The sequence below is a fragment of the Dryas octopetala genome, chromosome 9 (assembly GCF_963921425.1).
Source record: "Dryas octopetala chromosome 9, drDryOcto1.1, whole genome shotgun sequence".
NCBI classification, from domain to species: Eukaryota; Viridiplantae; Streptophyta; class Magnoliopsida; order Rosales; family Rosaceae; genus Dryas; species Dryas octopetala.
Window position 1 is genome coordinate 19,664,043 of NC_141374.1, and position 15,001 is coordinate 19,679,043.

General features: G+C 38.7%; 2 protein-coding genes across 3 annotated transcripts; both read left to right on the forward strand.

Annotated features, from left to right (window-relative positions):
- Window positions 1-1,827: 1,827 nt before the first annotated feature.
- On the forward strand, window positions 1,828-4,415 carry CYTC-2 (cytochrome c-2). Of its 2 annotated transcripts, none has more exons than XM_086256440.1 (3): window positions 1,828-2,043; window positions 3,348-3,485; window positions 4,016-4,415. In XM_086256440.1, the coding sequence occupies exons 1-3, from the start codon at window positions 1,932-1,934 to the stop codon at window positions 4,072-4,074; spliced, it is 309 nt and encodes a 102-aa protein (XP_086112566.1). In that variant the 5' UTR covers window positions 1,828-1,931; the 3' UTR covers window positions 4,075-4,415. The 2 variants fall into 2 exon arrangements, with proteins under 2 accessions (XP_086112566.1, XP_086112565.1); XM_086256439.1 differs by having other exon boundaries at window positions 1,836-2,043; window positions 3,348-3,481.
- A 5,102-nt stretch (window positions 4,416-9,517) lies between these two features.
- On the forward strand, window positions 9,518-12,791 carry LOC147275424 (uncharacterized). The gene is made up of 2 exons (XM_086257332.1): window positions 9,518-9,852; window positions 10,916-12,791. The coding sequence occupies exon 2, from the start codon at window positions 10,981-10,983 to the stop codon at window positions 12,373-12,375; it is 1,395 nt and encodes a 464-aa protein (XP_086113458.1). The 5' UTR covers window positions 9,518-9,852; window positions 10,916-10,980; the 3' UTR covers window positions 12,376-12,791.
- Window positions 12,792-15,001: the final 2,210 nt, after the last annotated feature.

The following is a 15,001-nucleotide window of genomic DNA, read 5'->3' on the forward strand; positions in this document are numbered from 1 at the left end:
TATGGTATAAAAATGTGGGATGTCTAGCACTATTGTTACAAATATTATGTAAATTGATAAAAGTGTAGAATGAACCTATATATATCACTTTCTTTTTGGATTTATTTATCATTTTATTTTAATTTACTATTTTACGATTTATCATACCGATTAATTTTGTTTCATGTCGTATATATTGTTGCAGAAAGTGCATTTCCGCCGGAGACTTTCCCATTTTCGTTCGATATAAAAAGAGTGCTGCTATTTGCACACCCTAAATTTCTCTTTGCACACCCTTTCTTGAAAAAAAAAAAAAAACTCAAGGGAAAAGACCATTTGGCCCTTCCCTCACCCACACACCCCCATCCATTTTTCTTTTTGCACACCCTCCCTAAACAGAAAAAAAAAACACACACACACACCCAAAACTCACACACCCCATCCCCATCTCCCCCCCCCCCCACGTACACACCCCCTCCCCACCTCTCCACCATGCTGCACCACCCTCCCCGCGCGCAGCACCACCACCGTGCGCCCACCACCCTGCTGCACCACCCTCCCCGCGCCCACCACCATGCTGCACTACCCTCCCCGCGCGCAGCACCACCACCTTGCGCCCACCACCCTGCTGCACCACCCTCCCCGCGCGCAGCACCAGCACCGTGCGCCCACCACCCTACTGCACCACTCTCCCCGTGCCCACCACCATGCACCACCCCTCTCTCTCCTCCATGCTGCACCACTCTCCCCGCGCCCAACCCAGCCCCGACCACCCCACCCCTCTCTCTGTTTTTTTTCCCTCCGCCGATCACCACCTTCCTCGCACCAGCAGCACCACATTCCTCGCAGAACCACCACCGCGCGCCACCACCTTCCTCGCAGCTAGCTCACCGTCGCGCGCCGGAGAGAAGATAACTTAAAAAAAAAAAAATTGGAGTGGGTTCGGCGGACCAGTGCCGAACCCGATGGTTTCGTTCGGTAAGTACCCACCGAACAATCCTATTCTATTCGGCGGGTACCTGTCGAACGAAACCACCGGGTTCGGCACTGGTCCGCCGAACCCGCTGCATTTTTTTTTATTTAATTTGTTTGGCTGTCTGCTGGGTGAGAGGAGAGAGGGAAGGAGAGAGAGAGAGAGAGAGAGAGAGAGAGGGGTGGGGTGGTCTGGGCTGGGTTGGGCGCGGGGAGAGTGGTGCAGCAGGGAGGAGAGAGAGGGGTGGTGCATGGTGGTGGGCACGGGGAGAGTGGTGCAGCAGGATGGTGGGCGCACGGTGGTGGTGCTGCGCGCGGGGAGGGTGGTGCAGCAGGGTGGTGGGCGCAAGGTGGTGGTGCTGCGCGCGGGGAGGGTAGTGCAGCATGGTGGTGGGCGCGGGGAGGGTGGTGCAGCAGGGTGGTGGGCGCACGGTGGTGGTGCTGCGCGCGGGGAGGGTGGTGCAGCATGGTGGAGAGGTGGGGAGGGGGTGTGTACGGGGGGGGGGGAGATGGGGATGGGGTGTGTGAGTTTTGGGTGTGTGTGTGTTTTTTTTTTCTGTTTAGGGAGGGTGTGCAAAAAGAAAAATGGATGGGGGTGTGTGGGTGAGGGAAGGGCCAAATGGTCTTTTCCCTTGAGTTTTTTTTTTTTTTTTTTTAAGAAAGGGTGTGCAAAGAGAAATTTAGGGTGTGCAAATAGCAGTACTCTATTAAAAAAAGGGCATTTAGATGAACGGTTTATACGCGCATCACGCTTACTAATAATCTGGCCACTAGAAACACGCCACGTAAGCAAAAGTTAGGGTCTGCGGCACACCACGTTCCCACATTGCTTCTTCGTCTGGAATATTCTGCGTAAAATAAATTTGAGTCGGTCGCTTTCTAGAAAAACCTCGCTGCGGTGCGGTACGCGACTCTCATATTGAAATCTACAAACCCTAAAAGCTCTCTCTGTCTCTCTCTCTCTCTCGCTCTCTAGAGAAATGGCGTCGTTTTCTGAAGCACCACCGGGCGATTCAAAGGTCGGAGAGAAAATCTTCAAGACCAAGTGCGCTCAGTGCCACACTGTCGACAAAGGCGCTGGTCACAAGCAGGGTAATCTTCTCATCTCTCTTGCACGAAACCTAATTTTCCTTTGTTTTTTGGTGATTGATTTCCGTGATTTGTTTGGATCTGAAAATCATAAGTTTTTTTTTGTTTTTTCTATTTTATTTCTTGTACGTGTTCTGATTATCGGTGTATGGCTTTTGTTTCGATTCGTTCTTTGGTATATTGATTCTTTCGGTGTGTATGATATTAGATCTGATCGATTTTTTCATCTACCTTTCTTGTCCTTTAATTTTCTATTTAGCTTAAAATCACAATGTAAATAGTGCAAAGAATTCGTAAAGCAATATTAAAAAAAATAAAAAAATTTCTCCATGCTTTGCCATTTTTATTTGATAATCCCAAAATTGAGAAAATAGTAGTTTTTGACATAACCACCTTATGTTTGTTATTCCATTATTTTTCATCTCAGAAAATAAAAATAATGTTATACTAAGCAATTATGTGTTCATCGTGCAATTGTCCTATTTCGATTGATAATGGGGTCTCTTGTTATTTAAAGAGTACTTTCTGTAAACTCTTTAGAAATTTTTAGTGCTCATCAACTTACTAGGCAACTATATATGTTATATTAGATTGATGGATGAGGTGAGCTTTGTTTTCAATTTGACAACATTTTCAATGAATGGTGTGAGATTGATACTTCTGCTGCACAATGTTTGCTTGATATTTAATCAAATCTTATGATGTGCATAAACAAATTTTAAAACCTAATGATATGCTAGTTTGAATGGACTACTGTGTGGACTTGAGATCTAATAGATGTTGCTTCTCTAGATCAAATTACCATCTATTTCATCAAGGGAAACTAGTAATGTTGCTCATTGGCTTTTGATGAAACTTTTTGGACATTACATTATCTTCTCTTTTGCTCCTTTCTTGTAGTTTTGGTGTTAGATTTTTTACCTTAAAAATTTTATAAGAATTCTATGCTTTATAGAGGCATGTACGACTGAGTAATAAAATCTCTCTCTCTCTCTCTCTCTCTCTCTCTCTCTCTCTCTCTCTCTCTCTCTCTCTCTCTCTCTCTCTCTCTCTTCTCTCTCTCTCTCTCTGTTTGTCTTGACCAAACAGTTTCATTTTGAACAATATCATAAAGATTTTGGATTTGCATTCTGACAGTTCATTTTTGAGTGTCCGTCCTGGAAACTTTATATAATTATGGTTACTGTGGAATCCTGGCTTGCTAATTGTATAGTTTGGTATTTTTAATTGGACATGCCTGAGTGTATAATCTTGTTCTTTTAAAGGTTATTCTTAAAATTGTCAACTAAAACATTTTAACATTTCAGGGCCCAATCTGAATGGCCTGTTTGGAAGGCAGTCTGGAACAACTCCTGGATACTCGTACTCAACTGCTAACAAGAACATGGCTGTGAATTGGGAGGAAAAGACACTGTATGATTACTTGCTGAACCCCAAGAAGGTATGAATTTTTTTAATCTTTATTGTGTACCCAATGGCTTGTGGGATTTCATAGATTCAATCTAGCTATACAGTTGAAATGTAAAGTTTTCTCTCCCCTTTTTTTTTTCATTTTTGGTCAAATCTTATCTGCATGATATTGGCTAACCATTAGAGGGAAACTAATTCCCCTTTTTTTCGTTATCTGATTTATATATGAGAATGGAAAAAGGGGGTGAGAGAACATAATTCAAGATTTCCTATTGGCTGTAGTAAAAAGTTGCTCTGAATAAATGAGATTTTTTTTTTGGTCGAAGAATAAATGAGATTTGGAAGACAAAGTTTGGCAGAGTGTAGAAGGATAAAAATTTTCTTCATTTTTTTCCTTAATTTCTGGTGTTAAAAACTATTTCCTGTTTTGTTTGGAGGCATTAGGAGTCCTTGCATGTGTTTAGGTGGTAGTTCATTGATGTGGAAAATATAGGTTTTTTTCTAACTTATTTGTTCTCTGTTTATTTTACAATCATCTTGATCTTTGTGAATCTTGATTTTGCAGTACATTCCTGGAACCAAGATGGTGTTCCCTGGATTGAAGAAGCCACAGGAACGTGCTGACCTCATTGCGTATTTGAAGCAATCTACTGCATCTTAAGCACATTTTCATTCTACTAGATCCCCTATTCCATTTTGCAGTCATTGGAGGGTACTTCATACAAAGCGGATAATTACTATTTTTCTTGCCAATAAATTGGACCGTCTAGGTCTGCATTCTTGTTTGCATGTCGAGCTTGCTTTTGCCTTTCTAGGAAGAGGTTGCTGTATTTGGCAAACACAACATCCAATTCAATTAGCTGTTGTGACTAGATTTCATGAATTTGGTGAAATACCAGTTTTACTAATGATGAATTTTATTGCTACATTAGCAACTTAAAATGATTGGATGGGCATTTTTTTGACATGGTAGAATATGTTTAGTATGGTTGGGTTGCTAAATTGGTCTATACATGTTTAACTAAATCATGCTGTGTTTATGTTGGTTTTCTCTGGTAAAGTGGTGCTAGCAAAGGAAAATTTGCGTTTGATTGCACTGAAGATCCTTGTGATTAGCAGTAAATCCATTTGTGTCAATCTCCTGGCATTTGAGAGATAAAATCGGTTGCCCGAAAATTTGAACATCAAAAGTTACAGTGTGTAATTATTAGTAAAAGACCTGTTGCAATTGAACCTGTTTTGATAGTTACGTATATGATGACTGCTGCTGCCGAGTTTCACCGTGTGCACCGCTTGTAAAGAAGTGAAGTAATAATGGACAGATAGATAAGAACTATATTATTATATTCTCTTCAACTATATTGATGACCGTTTAACTAACGGTTTGATTATCTAATTTTAGTGTAATACCACACAATGTCATATAGTTTGATATAACATAATAATATTTCATTGCCTATTATGATCGATTCTCAAAAGAAAAAGAAAATTGATCCTTACTTAGATTCACAATTTATTCGCAACAAAACATTATTCTACACGTCAAATGTCCAAAATTAAATCCTAGGACTCACAAATTCACAATGTTTTTAATCTCTTTTTACCTTCCACTTAGACATCTTCTCGATCTATCCTATCTACACCATAGATGCTCTTCTTAATACGAAATAAAACCCAAAAAGACCAGGGTGGTCTTAAACCATCTCTCTCCCTACATCATAAATGTTTATCTTCTCTGCCTTGAGCACTACACCATAACATCATGACCAATTTTTCCAAGAACAATGTTATTTAGACCACATTTTATTCACCATTTTGCTGACCAACTTAACCCATTTAAGTGAGTCTCACACAGAACTAGGAGATAATATATCATGAGCTCAATCACGTCCAATACACCCAAAAAGAAAATTCGAGTAATCAAACTAGCTATAAGCCTATAAACTAAATTATATATAAATATTTATTCCCAAAGAAGCATTACTTTTTGTCAATCAAGTCAACATTATGAAAAGTTTGAATAGAACAAAGAAATAAAATTTAAAGTACCAATAGTAATAAAAATCTTGCAATTAGAAAAAATTTTAATTGGTAGTGTTGATGCAAATTTCCGTAAGAGAGATGCAACAACTTAGAGGTGGTGACTTGGCTGATCCGAAGCCCTGCTGGATGATGACGTGAGATCTTCCTGTAGACAAACACAAGATCAAAGGAGATGGACCGGTGTGGTACCAGCCAAACACGCTCCGATGATGAAGTCAGTGATGGTGTTTGATGATAGGTGAGGAAGAAACAAAGGATGAACTTGGGAGAATAGGAAGAACAAGGCAAAAGTTCTGGGTTATTCTCAGCAAGTTGGGTATGCTCTTGGGTGAGTGGGAATTTTTGTATAAGTGTTTTTTAGATTGGTTGATAGATCCCCATTTTGCACATATGAGTTGGTATGTATAGGCAAAGGAGATTGTGATGAGTAAGTTACCTGCATGTGACTGGCTGGTTGAGAAAGATCCACAAGTTCGGTCGTGAACAGTGGCATGCACAGCTACCCACCTCCTTTGCATTCAATGCTGCATTGAATGCAAGTATGGAAGATCCAGGTGAACTGCCCCAATAGTCATGAATGCAGGCTAGGTTGTCTTTTTTGTCAGAAGACTTCTGTCAGGTGCATTTAAGTGTGGCGGTTCACCCCAACATGATCTTCCTGGGAATGGCGGCGGAGAGCCGAGCCGAGCCGAACACATGATCTTATGCGTATACATGAAGCCCATGTGTGATCGGATCGGACACGGAATTCCAGGCCGATCCGGTCCAATTGATAGGGGTCCTTCCGAGCCCTGCGTGGCCGACGCCAGAACTCGAAAGGAGGGTATTCCTGCGCCGAGCCGAGCCGAACCGGAATGACTGGAAAGATGGACACTCAACCCCTTGGAAGATCATCGGTTCAGCTCGGACCGGGCACGGAGGACTCGGCATGGAGACCCGATCTGAGCTGGCTGGGGAAATGCTGAGCAGCGATGATGTGGAAGTCAAAGTCTGACCACGGAGAAGTCAAACATTGAAGTCAGGTCTGACCAGCCACGTGTCCGACCCTGACTGGCTGTTGGATCGGTGTGGGTTTATCCACAAACAGGTAGCCCTAAAATTATTTTGCTGGTCCATATTCTTTCTTGGCACATATGCTTTCGTGCTGGGTAACATGCAAAAGAAAAGAGTAGTCAACAGCTAGCAGTAGTGCAGATCATAGCATGCTTTAATTGTGAGTTGCTGCTGCTGCTGCTAAGCTAGGTGGGATCAGTTTCCTCTTTAACGTTATAATGTTTGAGGTTGTCCAAACCAGACCACAAAAGTTCTTTTGCTTTTTAGATGATCATCAACTCATTCATAATCATGATAAGTACTGTTATTAGCTACAGCTGCCAACTTCAGAAATCAGAAACCATTAAAGCTTTGAAATTTGAAAGACAAAACTTTGGAGAGGAGATTTACGCAAAAAACAAAAAAAGTTTCAAGTTTGAAGAGAAGGAGAACTTCTTCTACCACTCCCCATTTCTTTAAGTCCATGGCTTATTATGTCAAGGCACATGTACATTGTTTAATTGTTTTAGCAGGCCCAAAACAATGATTACTGATTAGTGATTATTTTGGGTGCTATCTTCTTTCTTAATGATAAACTTTAAATTGGCACATGTTTCTCAAGAGAAACCAGATGGTGAGGAAGCCAACAAGCCCCATTTCACCTCCTAAAATACATTTTAAAAAAAGCAAACTTTTACCATAAAGATGTAACAAGTAATGGGAGGATATTGAAACTCAAGGAAGAAATTTGACCATCCCATGTACTTTAGAGTTTAGAACACCACAAACTAAGACACCCAGATCATTAATTTCATCAAAACAAAACAAATAATAATGGATTTTCTGCCATACCAGATGATATTATGTCATTCTCCAATAAATTTCATATTGCTGTTCTTATACTAGCTGATATCAATTCATGTGTCATAATAAAATTCGTTTGAGGGTTTCTAATATCAATTCATTAATATATTGTGATGACGTGGCCCAGTGGAGGGCATTAGAGTGATTATAAGTGGTCATGATTTTTCAAAATGCAGAGAAATGCACCTCATTTTAACTGCATGCACACAATCAAAACAGATAGAAAACCACAGCAAATTAAAACTTACACCAGAAGAGGGCAGACAAGATATTACACACCATTAGCAGCAAGCTCAGGGGCACAAAATAGTGAAACCAAATGCAAATGCAGAGTAGTTGGGACATGGGAGAAGGGCATCTCATTCTGACATTTACTGCAAAAAGCTGTTAAAAAGGAGTCAAACATAGTACAAGGCTACAAGCTAGCTCCAGCAGAACACCCAAAACAAGCTAAAACCACAAAACAAATTAAAAACACTACACAAAGAAAGTGAAAGAGCCTTCCTTGACTCAAACACAAAGCAAAGCAGAACCTCAAAAACTTTCCTTGACTCTGAGTGTAAGCTTCCCGATCTCTCATGTGTTTCTATTGTTTTTTCTCTCTCTTTTTTAAGGCAGAGGAGCTAGATCCTTCTTGTTTTTGTGTCATTGTGTATACGCCCTTTTGGACATACTCAAGCATTTGTCTTGATCAATAGTTGTTGGTGTACAATCTATGTCTTCACTCTTCAGTTCATTGATTTCTTTGTTTTTTTCTTTCCCAAGTATAATAATATTGTACTGAAAATCATCCACTCAACTCATAATACAGGTCAAAATGGCTGGGACAGCAAAGAAACAACCATTTTTCAAGCTCCTGGTTGATGACTTCTCTCAAGATCTGGTAACATATCCTAACCTCTTTTTTGTTTTTTCAAGATCAAGTTGTACAGTCATGAATGCACAATGGTTTTTTTTATTTGCTTGGTTTTATGCATATTCATGGATCAAAATTTCTTATAAGCTATTGAACTTTGTAGCGTATACCTCCTCCATTTGTCAAGAGATTCATCAGACGACGACTTTGCAAATGTGCTCTTCGAAGCTCTAGTGGAAAATCTTGGTCTGTGAAAGTGGAAGAGAGAGACAATGACTTGTTCTTCCATAAGGGTTGGAAGAAATTTGTGAAGGATAATTTCTTAGAACATGGGGATTTTTTGATCTTTCGTTATGATGGTGCATCAAAGTTTGATGTCACAATTTATGACAAAACTTGTTGTGAGAAGGATATTGAAGAAGCCAAGAGGTAATGCTGTATAAAAAGAAACGCTGTTTTGCACTGATAACTTATGATGCTCACCTATGGTTGTTTTCTTTTATAAGTGCAACGTTGTTTTGTACATAACTTATGTCACAATATTAAAAGAGACTTATGCAACGCTGTTTTGTAACTTATGGTTGTTTTCTTTTATCAGTGCTGGTGAAAAATGCTAGCTCTAGGCTGCGTTAGCAATTCTATAAATCATTTTGTTTCTTGGTAGAAAGAAGACTTTTAAATTAAGATCTATGTGTTGATATAAATTATAATGCAGGTTTTGAAGACCAATGCAAAAAATTGGATGTGTGTGCAAATTTGACTTGTAATACAAGGATTGTGCAAATAACAGCCCCTGCCTTGTAAATTACATAGGCTCTAGACCAGTCTGTAGAACAAATTGTATAAGTAACATTTATGTTCAGTTGTTAACGCTCACAAAAGTTCAAATATGAGATAACAAACCTACTTCTCCAAACTTCCATCCGAAATAATGAAACAAGAAGGCAACCATACTAACTGAAAATAGAGGGGGTACTCTGATCCTTAATGACACCCTAATTCCTCCATTATCTCTCTTGTGCCATCTTCATCTCTTTTCTCTAAGTTTATAACCCAAAACAAACTGAAACCGAAGGTTCATCAGACAAAAAAAAAAAAAAAAGGAAACCGGAAGGCTTTATAGAATGTCGTATTTGACCTTATGAAGTCATTATCAGCGCAAACGACAGATTAACCAGTGGCACGGTGGCCACCGGCAGAGCCCAAGTTGATTTTAATGCTTTGTCCTCTCTATAACACACTCATCATTCAAGTCTCACACAGTTGATTTGACGCTAGTCTCAGTAAAATCTCTCCTGCACACATTTGTGCGCGTAAATTTGTTGGGGGTTTGCTTTTGCTTCACTGCTTCAGCTTCGTTCAAGGAAGAGAGAGAGCATTATTCACACCTCTCAACTACTCATTGTCCTTCCCCTTCTTTCTAACCACATATTTGAAGAGATACAGAAAAAGAATAGTAATTTTAAAGAAGAAGAATATTTCTCCTTGTGGTAAAAGTGCTACTTGGAGTTGATGTAGGATGAAACCCAATTGAAAAGCAGCTCTGAACCACCCATCTTCTCATTGTATCTCAAATTCTGATACTCAGCTTTTCCACTGAGTCACTGGTACGCTACCTTTCTTAGCATCTTTTACTCATTCTATATCTGTTTTAATTTTCTTCTTTTTCTTTCTCGAAGTACTTGTTTATGGACTATGGTCATCTATATTGTGTGTGTGTGTGTTTTCGTAACCAATATATCAAATTTTGGATCTTTTCTATGAATAAAATCTGGATGTGCAAAGGAGGCTTCTGAGATTTTCAAGCTAGAAATGATAGATTTTTATGTGGGTTCTGGGATTTTTGTTGCTGTGAATGTGGAACTGAAGTTGGGTCTTTGATTGGCTTATGGGTCTATGTCAAATAGCTTTCCCATGTATGTTGTTTTTCTTACCAATGGGTTGATCGTAAGCCGCTTCTGTTTCCCTCCACTGTTAAATAAATATGCTTGAAAATGGCATTTAGATTTGGTTATTTATTTGTTTTCAGCTTTGTACTTACGAACCAGTGCTGAATGTAACCACTCTTGGATAAAGTCTCTTATTAATCGTGTTTATTACTCTCTTTTTGTTTACTGAACGGCACATTCATTCCAGAGGCGAAAAAATGATGCTTGTTAAAGTAAATTCTCCTAGATAATTTGAATATGCATTGTTTGTGTGCGACTGTGCAGAAGCATAAATGTATGCCAACGGAGTTAATTTCTTTTGCTTGTTACTGTTTTCCCTGTATGCAAAGACTTTGAGTTGGTTTGCTTCAATGTGCTGGCTGTCTGGTTTGGAAAGATTAGCAAAGCAAAGAAACGATTTTAAATCTCACAATTTAGCTGACCAGATAGGAACCAATATCCAAAAATGAACCTTTTATAAGCATAATTTGGCAGAGTTAATTGGTGAAAAAATTTCATTGTGGGCAACCCATAACAAATTCCAGACTTGATACCCCTTGCCATTTTCAGTACTAGACAGAATTAGATTGGATCGTGCAGGATATTGTTTTCTTAAACCTGTGTATTACTGAGTTTTTGAAGGAGAAATGTTGGATATATTGATAAATAGAATTTGTGTCATCTGGGTTACTTTACATTGTTTCATGGTTATTTGCTTATCGTTCTTACTCCCTTTTTACAGATTGGCTTACCACTTGTTAGTTTCTACTGCTAATTGGAAGAGTTGTATAAATTTTAATAGTAACAATGTTGAAGCAATCACTCAGCCGAAACCAGAGGTCAAAAGGCTTCAAGGTAAAGCATGCTCTTCAGATATTTGTGTTGCTTGCCATTTGCATCTGGTTGCTTTACCAACTCAAGCACTACGATGACAAGAAAGCATATGAAGAGAGCTCTGCAAAGATATCGGGGAAGGTGCAGATTGGGCATGAAATAATAGAACTTGGGAGGAGGGGCCTCCATCCTCGAGTAGAGGAAACATCCTTGCGTATTGGAAGGCATAGGGAAAAAGAAGAAGAATCTGAAGAAGATGTAGATGAGAGTAAAGCTGAAGAAAGTGAGGAGGAAGGAAGAGGTGGCGGAGATGATGAAGTAGATGGGCATGATCAAGAGAGAGCCGAGGAAGAATCTGAGGGGGTAGAGGATTTAATTGATGAAGAAGATACAGAAAGGGACGAGGGAAGTGAAGACAAGGAAAATGATTCGGAGAATCTCAGCTTGTTAGATGATCAAGCCCAAAATGAAGATAGAAGGAATACCCAAGAGGTCAGAGAAGAACATTACAAGGGTGATGATGCATCCAGTGCTGTGAAGCAGAACACCCAAACTATAAGCAGCGAACTTGAAATTGGAAGCTTGAGAAGAGTGAAGGAAGAAGAGGTAGAGAGTGCAGAAAATATTGAAGTAGAGAAAGAGAACAAAACCAATGGTTTACTAGATTTTAAAGTTGACATAAATGATGCAAAGCCTAAATTTGGTGGTGGCATGACAGCTAAAAATGCTGTGTATGGTGCACAAAGAGGTAATCAGTTTGGTTCATCCAATTTAGATGTTCAAATATATGCAAACTCATCAAACAAGACGACTGAACAACCAAATATGAATAACGATTCAACAGCAGTGATGGCTGAAATCTCTGATTCACTTAATGGAACAGAGATATTACCGAAGTTATACCATGATGCAAGTCTAACTTCTGGCCAAAGGTACTTGGAAGCTTTTCCGAGGAAGCAGAATGAAAACCCCAAATCCATGGATATGCAATCAGGTTCCAGAACAACTTTGTCTGAGACTAATAACTTAGATACAGCCAAGCGAGAACTGACAGTATCTACTGGTTCTGAAACTGAAAATGTTGTACCAGAAGCACTTGCAAAGCTTGAGAAAAATTATGCTTCTACAAACACCAATGAGAATGATGGTGCAGTTTCTAATGGGAATTTTAATGCTTTTGGTAGGTTAGAGAATGTAGAAGAAAGTTCTATGACATTGAGAACCAATCAAAATGTGGATTTTGTACAAAATGAATCTGGTTCTTTGGATTCTTCATTCTATCAAGGAGATAGAGATGATCAGCCAATCCTGGAGACTTTAACCACAATCGTTGGACCTGGAACAAACATCGAAAGTGCAGCTGAGTGATGGTTTCTGGTGGACATGTTGGGTCTCTCCTTGATGTTCCTTTTCCATAGCATACATGATGGTAAGGTAGCTGAGCAAACTGTATATATGTCTTTCACTGATGCGTTGATGAAATGATGATATAAATTGGCCATGGCATTAATTTTGAGCAAATTAAAATTTTTTAATATGTACTTCAAGTGAAATGTATCCAATAATTTGTGAAGTATCAATTTGATACTCATTTTTATTAGAATAAGGTGGGCACTGCAAGTTTTTGGGGTCAGATTATTGATCTCTGCTGGGAGGGGATGTAGTCTAGTATTTCTGTAGAAAAGACTTGTACCTCTGTCTTCCACTGAATGATGGAAATTGAATGTTATATTTTCCTTCCAGAGGCTGATGTGGGACAGACATTAGCCTTAATATCTTAAGTAGGACAGTGAACCTCTGGTTGGTGTTTGTAGAATCTTGTTACTTATTTTAGAATGAGATAACAGAACTACCCCATGGGCCTTACTGCTATATAAAGGAACAAAATTCCCAAGATCAAGTATGCACTATCACTGCAATACCCATGTATGCGTGTGTGTGTGTGTGTGTGTGTGTGTGTGTGTATTATTTACCAAGGTTGGGTTTATCATGGCAGTTGGGGTTCATAGCTATTGTCCATAGGTTTTGAACCACATGATCTGGAGCTTCTTGACCAATTTGCACAACAGGCAAATCATGCCAGCCCCTTGCTAAAAGAAGCTCAAGATTTAACCAGAATGACCAAGGCCTCCTTCATATTGTAAGCTAGTCTACCAGCTTCCTGTGCTACTTCAACTTGGTTGTATTGTATCTTCCTTTGGAAAGATATTTGTGGGTTTTTGAAGAGTTAAATTATTGCTATCTACAATGAAACACCAGTTAACTATTATGATTCCCAGTCCAACACATTAAGACTGCATTGATGTATGAAAAAGTAACAAGAAACAAAAACCAAGGAACTTCAACCCAAATGAAACTGATCAGAAAGGGATGAGAGAACAGACACACTTTGAACCTATGTGGACACAAGTCAAACAGTAGGAATAAAAATTTGCATAACATCCAATCTATATAGCACTTTTTTCTTCCTTGGTTCCATTATGAAAGAAGAATGGACAAAATTTTTGGAAAGCTTTGTAAAATGACAAATTTTATAGAAGCGTTTACAATTTTGATCCATAATTTCAAAAGCTAACAATTTTAATTATTTGTGAGGGTTTGTAACTTGAGTGATCGAAAGCATTTACCTCTATACTTAAGGTCAAAGTTCAAATTCTTCCTCCCTTTTGACCTTCCTTGTAATACAAAAAAATAATTTAATTATTTTAGCCTACAAAAAAACGAAAATATCAAAAGAGTCGAGAATATTGAGGTTATAATTTGAAGAGATTTAGTATATATAAAAAATTTAGAGTCCTGAATATCAAGTAAATATAAGAGTATCCTAAAAGGTGTGCATATATTTATATGAAAAATAATTTGATAAAAAAAATCAAATAGTGAAATTTGTTAATTTGGGAACAAATGTCAAATTAGTAATAGAAAGGGCTCATTAAACTTGATCATTTTATAAAGCTTGTCGAAATTTTGTAGCTTTGATACACAACCCCAGATAGGGCGGTGAAACAGCACCCTGTCTCCAGGTCCGTGAGAAAAGTCCATACTCCCATTGTGGTTGATGTGGGTACAGTTTTGAAGCCCGTGCTGGATCCACTAAACATGTAGTCAAAGTGGAGTATGTTCCAAAAATAGATTGCTTCACAATCCACATTCATGGAACAATATCAAGTTTAACTTGACCTATTTTTTGATTCTTTAATGAGCCCATTCATGGCACGCAGTCACCACACAACCCACACCAGACACCACCAAGTACCAAACCCTATTTGTTCTAACACCACGCCTACCATTATTTAAAACCATTTATTGTTTTATTATTTGTTGCCATTTTTCCAAATAGATCTCACACTCTACATCACATATTTTATCCAAATCTGGAAGTCTCAGCTTAAGAGCCTAACCTAAGAGTAAGTACCCCCAATAAATATTTAATTTATTAATGATGGCTGCCAGCTGCAAAACTCATTAACAAATGTAACTCATGATTCTTCTGCGCCCAATAATAATATTAAGCTCCTTAATCCTCCCAAGTCCCAATCCATTTTGAAAACCATTATAGATTTGGATCTAAAAGGCATTAGGCCTTGTTTAGGCTTCGTTTGATGCATAAGATAATATTGAATAGAATAAATAACTAAATTCATGTATGTTCTAACACCACGCCTACCATTATTTAAAACCATTTATTGTTTTATTATTTGTTGCCATTTTTCCAAATAGATCTCACACTCTACATCACATATTTTATCCAAATCTGGAAGTCTCAGCTTAAGAGCCTAACCTAAGAGTAAGTACCCCCAATAAATATTTAATTTATTAATGATGGCTGCCAGCTGCAAAACTCATTAACAAATGTAACTCATGATTCTTCTGCGCCCAATAATAATATTAAGCTCCTTAATCCTCCCAAGTCCCAATCCATTTTGAAAACCATTATAGATTTGGATCTAAAAGGCATTAGGCCTTGTTTAGGCTTCGTTTGATGCATAAGATA

Coding starts and splice junctions, on each gene's coding strand:
- CYTC-2 (XM_086256439.1), top strand. CDS start 1,932: ATGGCGTCGTTTTCTGAAGCACCACCGGGCGATTCAAAGGTCGGAGAG. Junction 2,044..3,347: donor AGGCGCTGGTCACAAGCAGG/GTAATCTTCTCA, acceptor TTAACATTTCAG/GGCCCAATCTGAATGGCCTG. Junction 3,482..4,015: donor ACTTGCTGAACCCCAAGAAG/GTATGAATTTTT, acceptor TTGATTTTGCAG/TACATTCCTGGAACCAAGAT.
- LOC147275424 (XM_086257332.1), top strand. CDS start 10,981: ATGTTGAAGCAATCACTCAGCCGAAACCAGAGGTCAAAAGGCTTCAAG.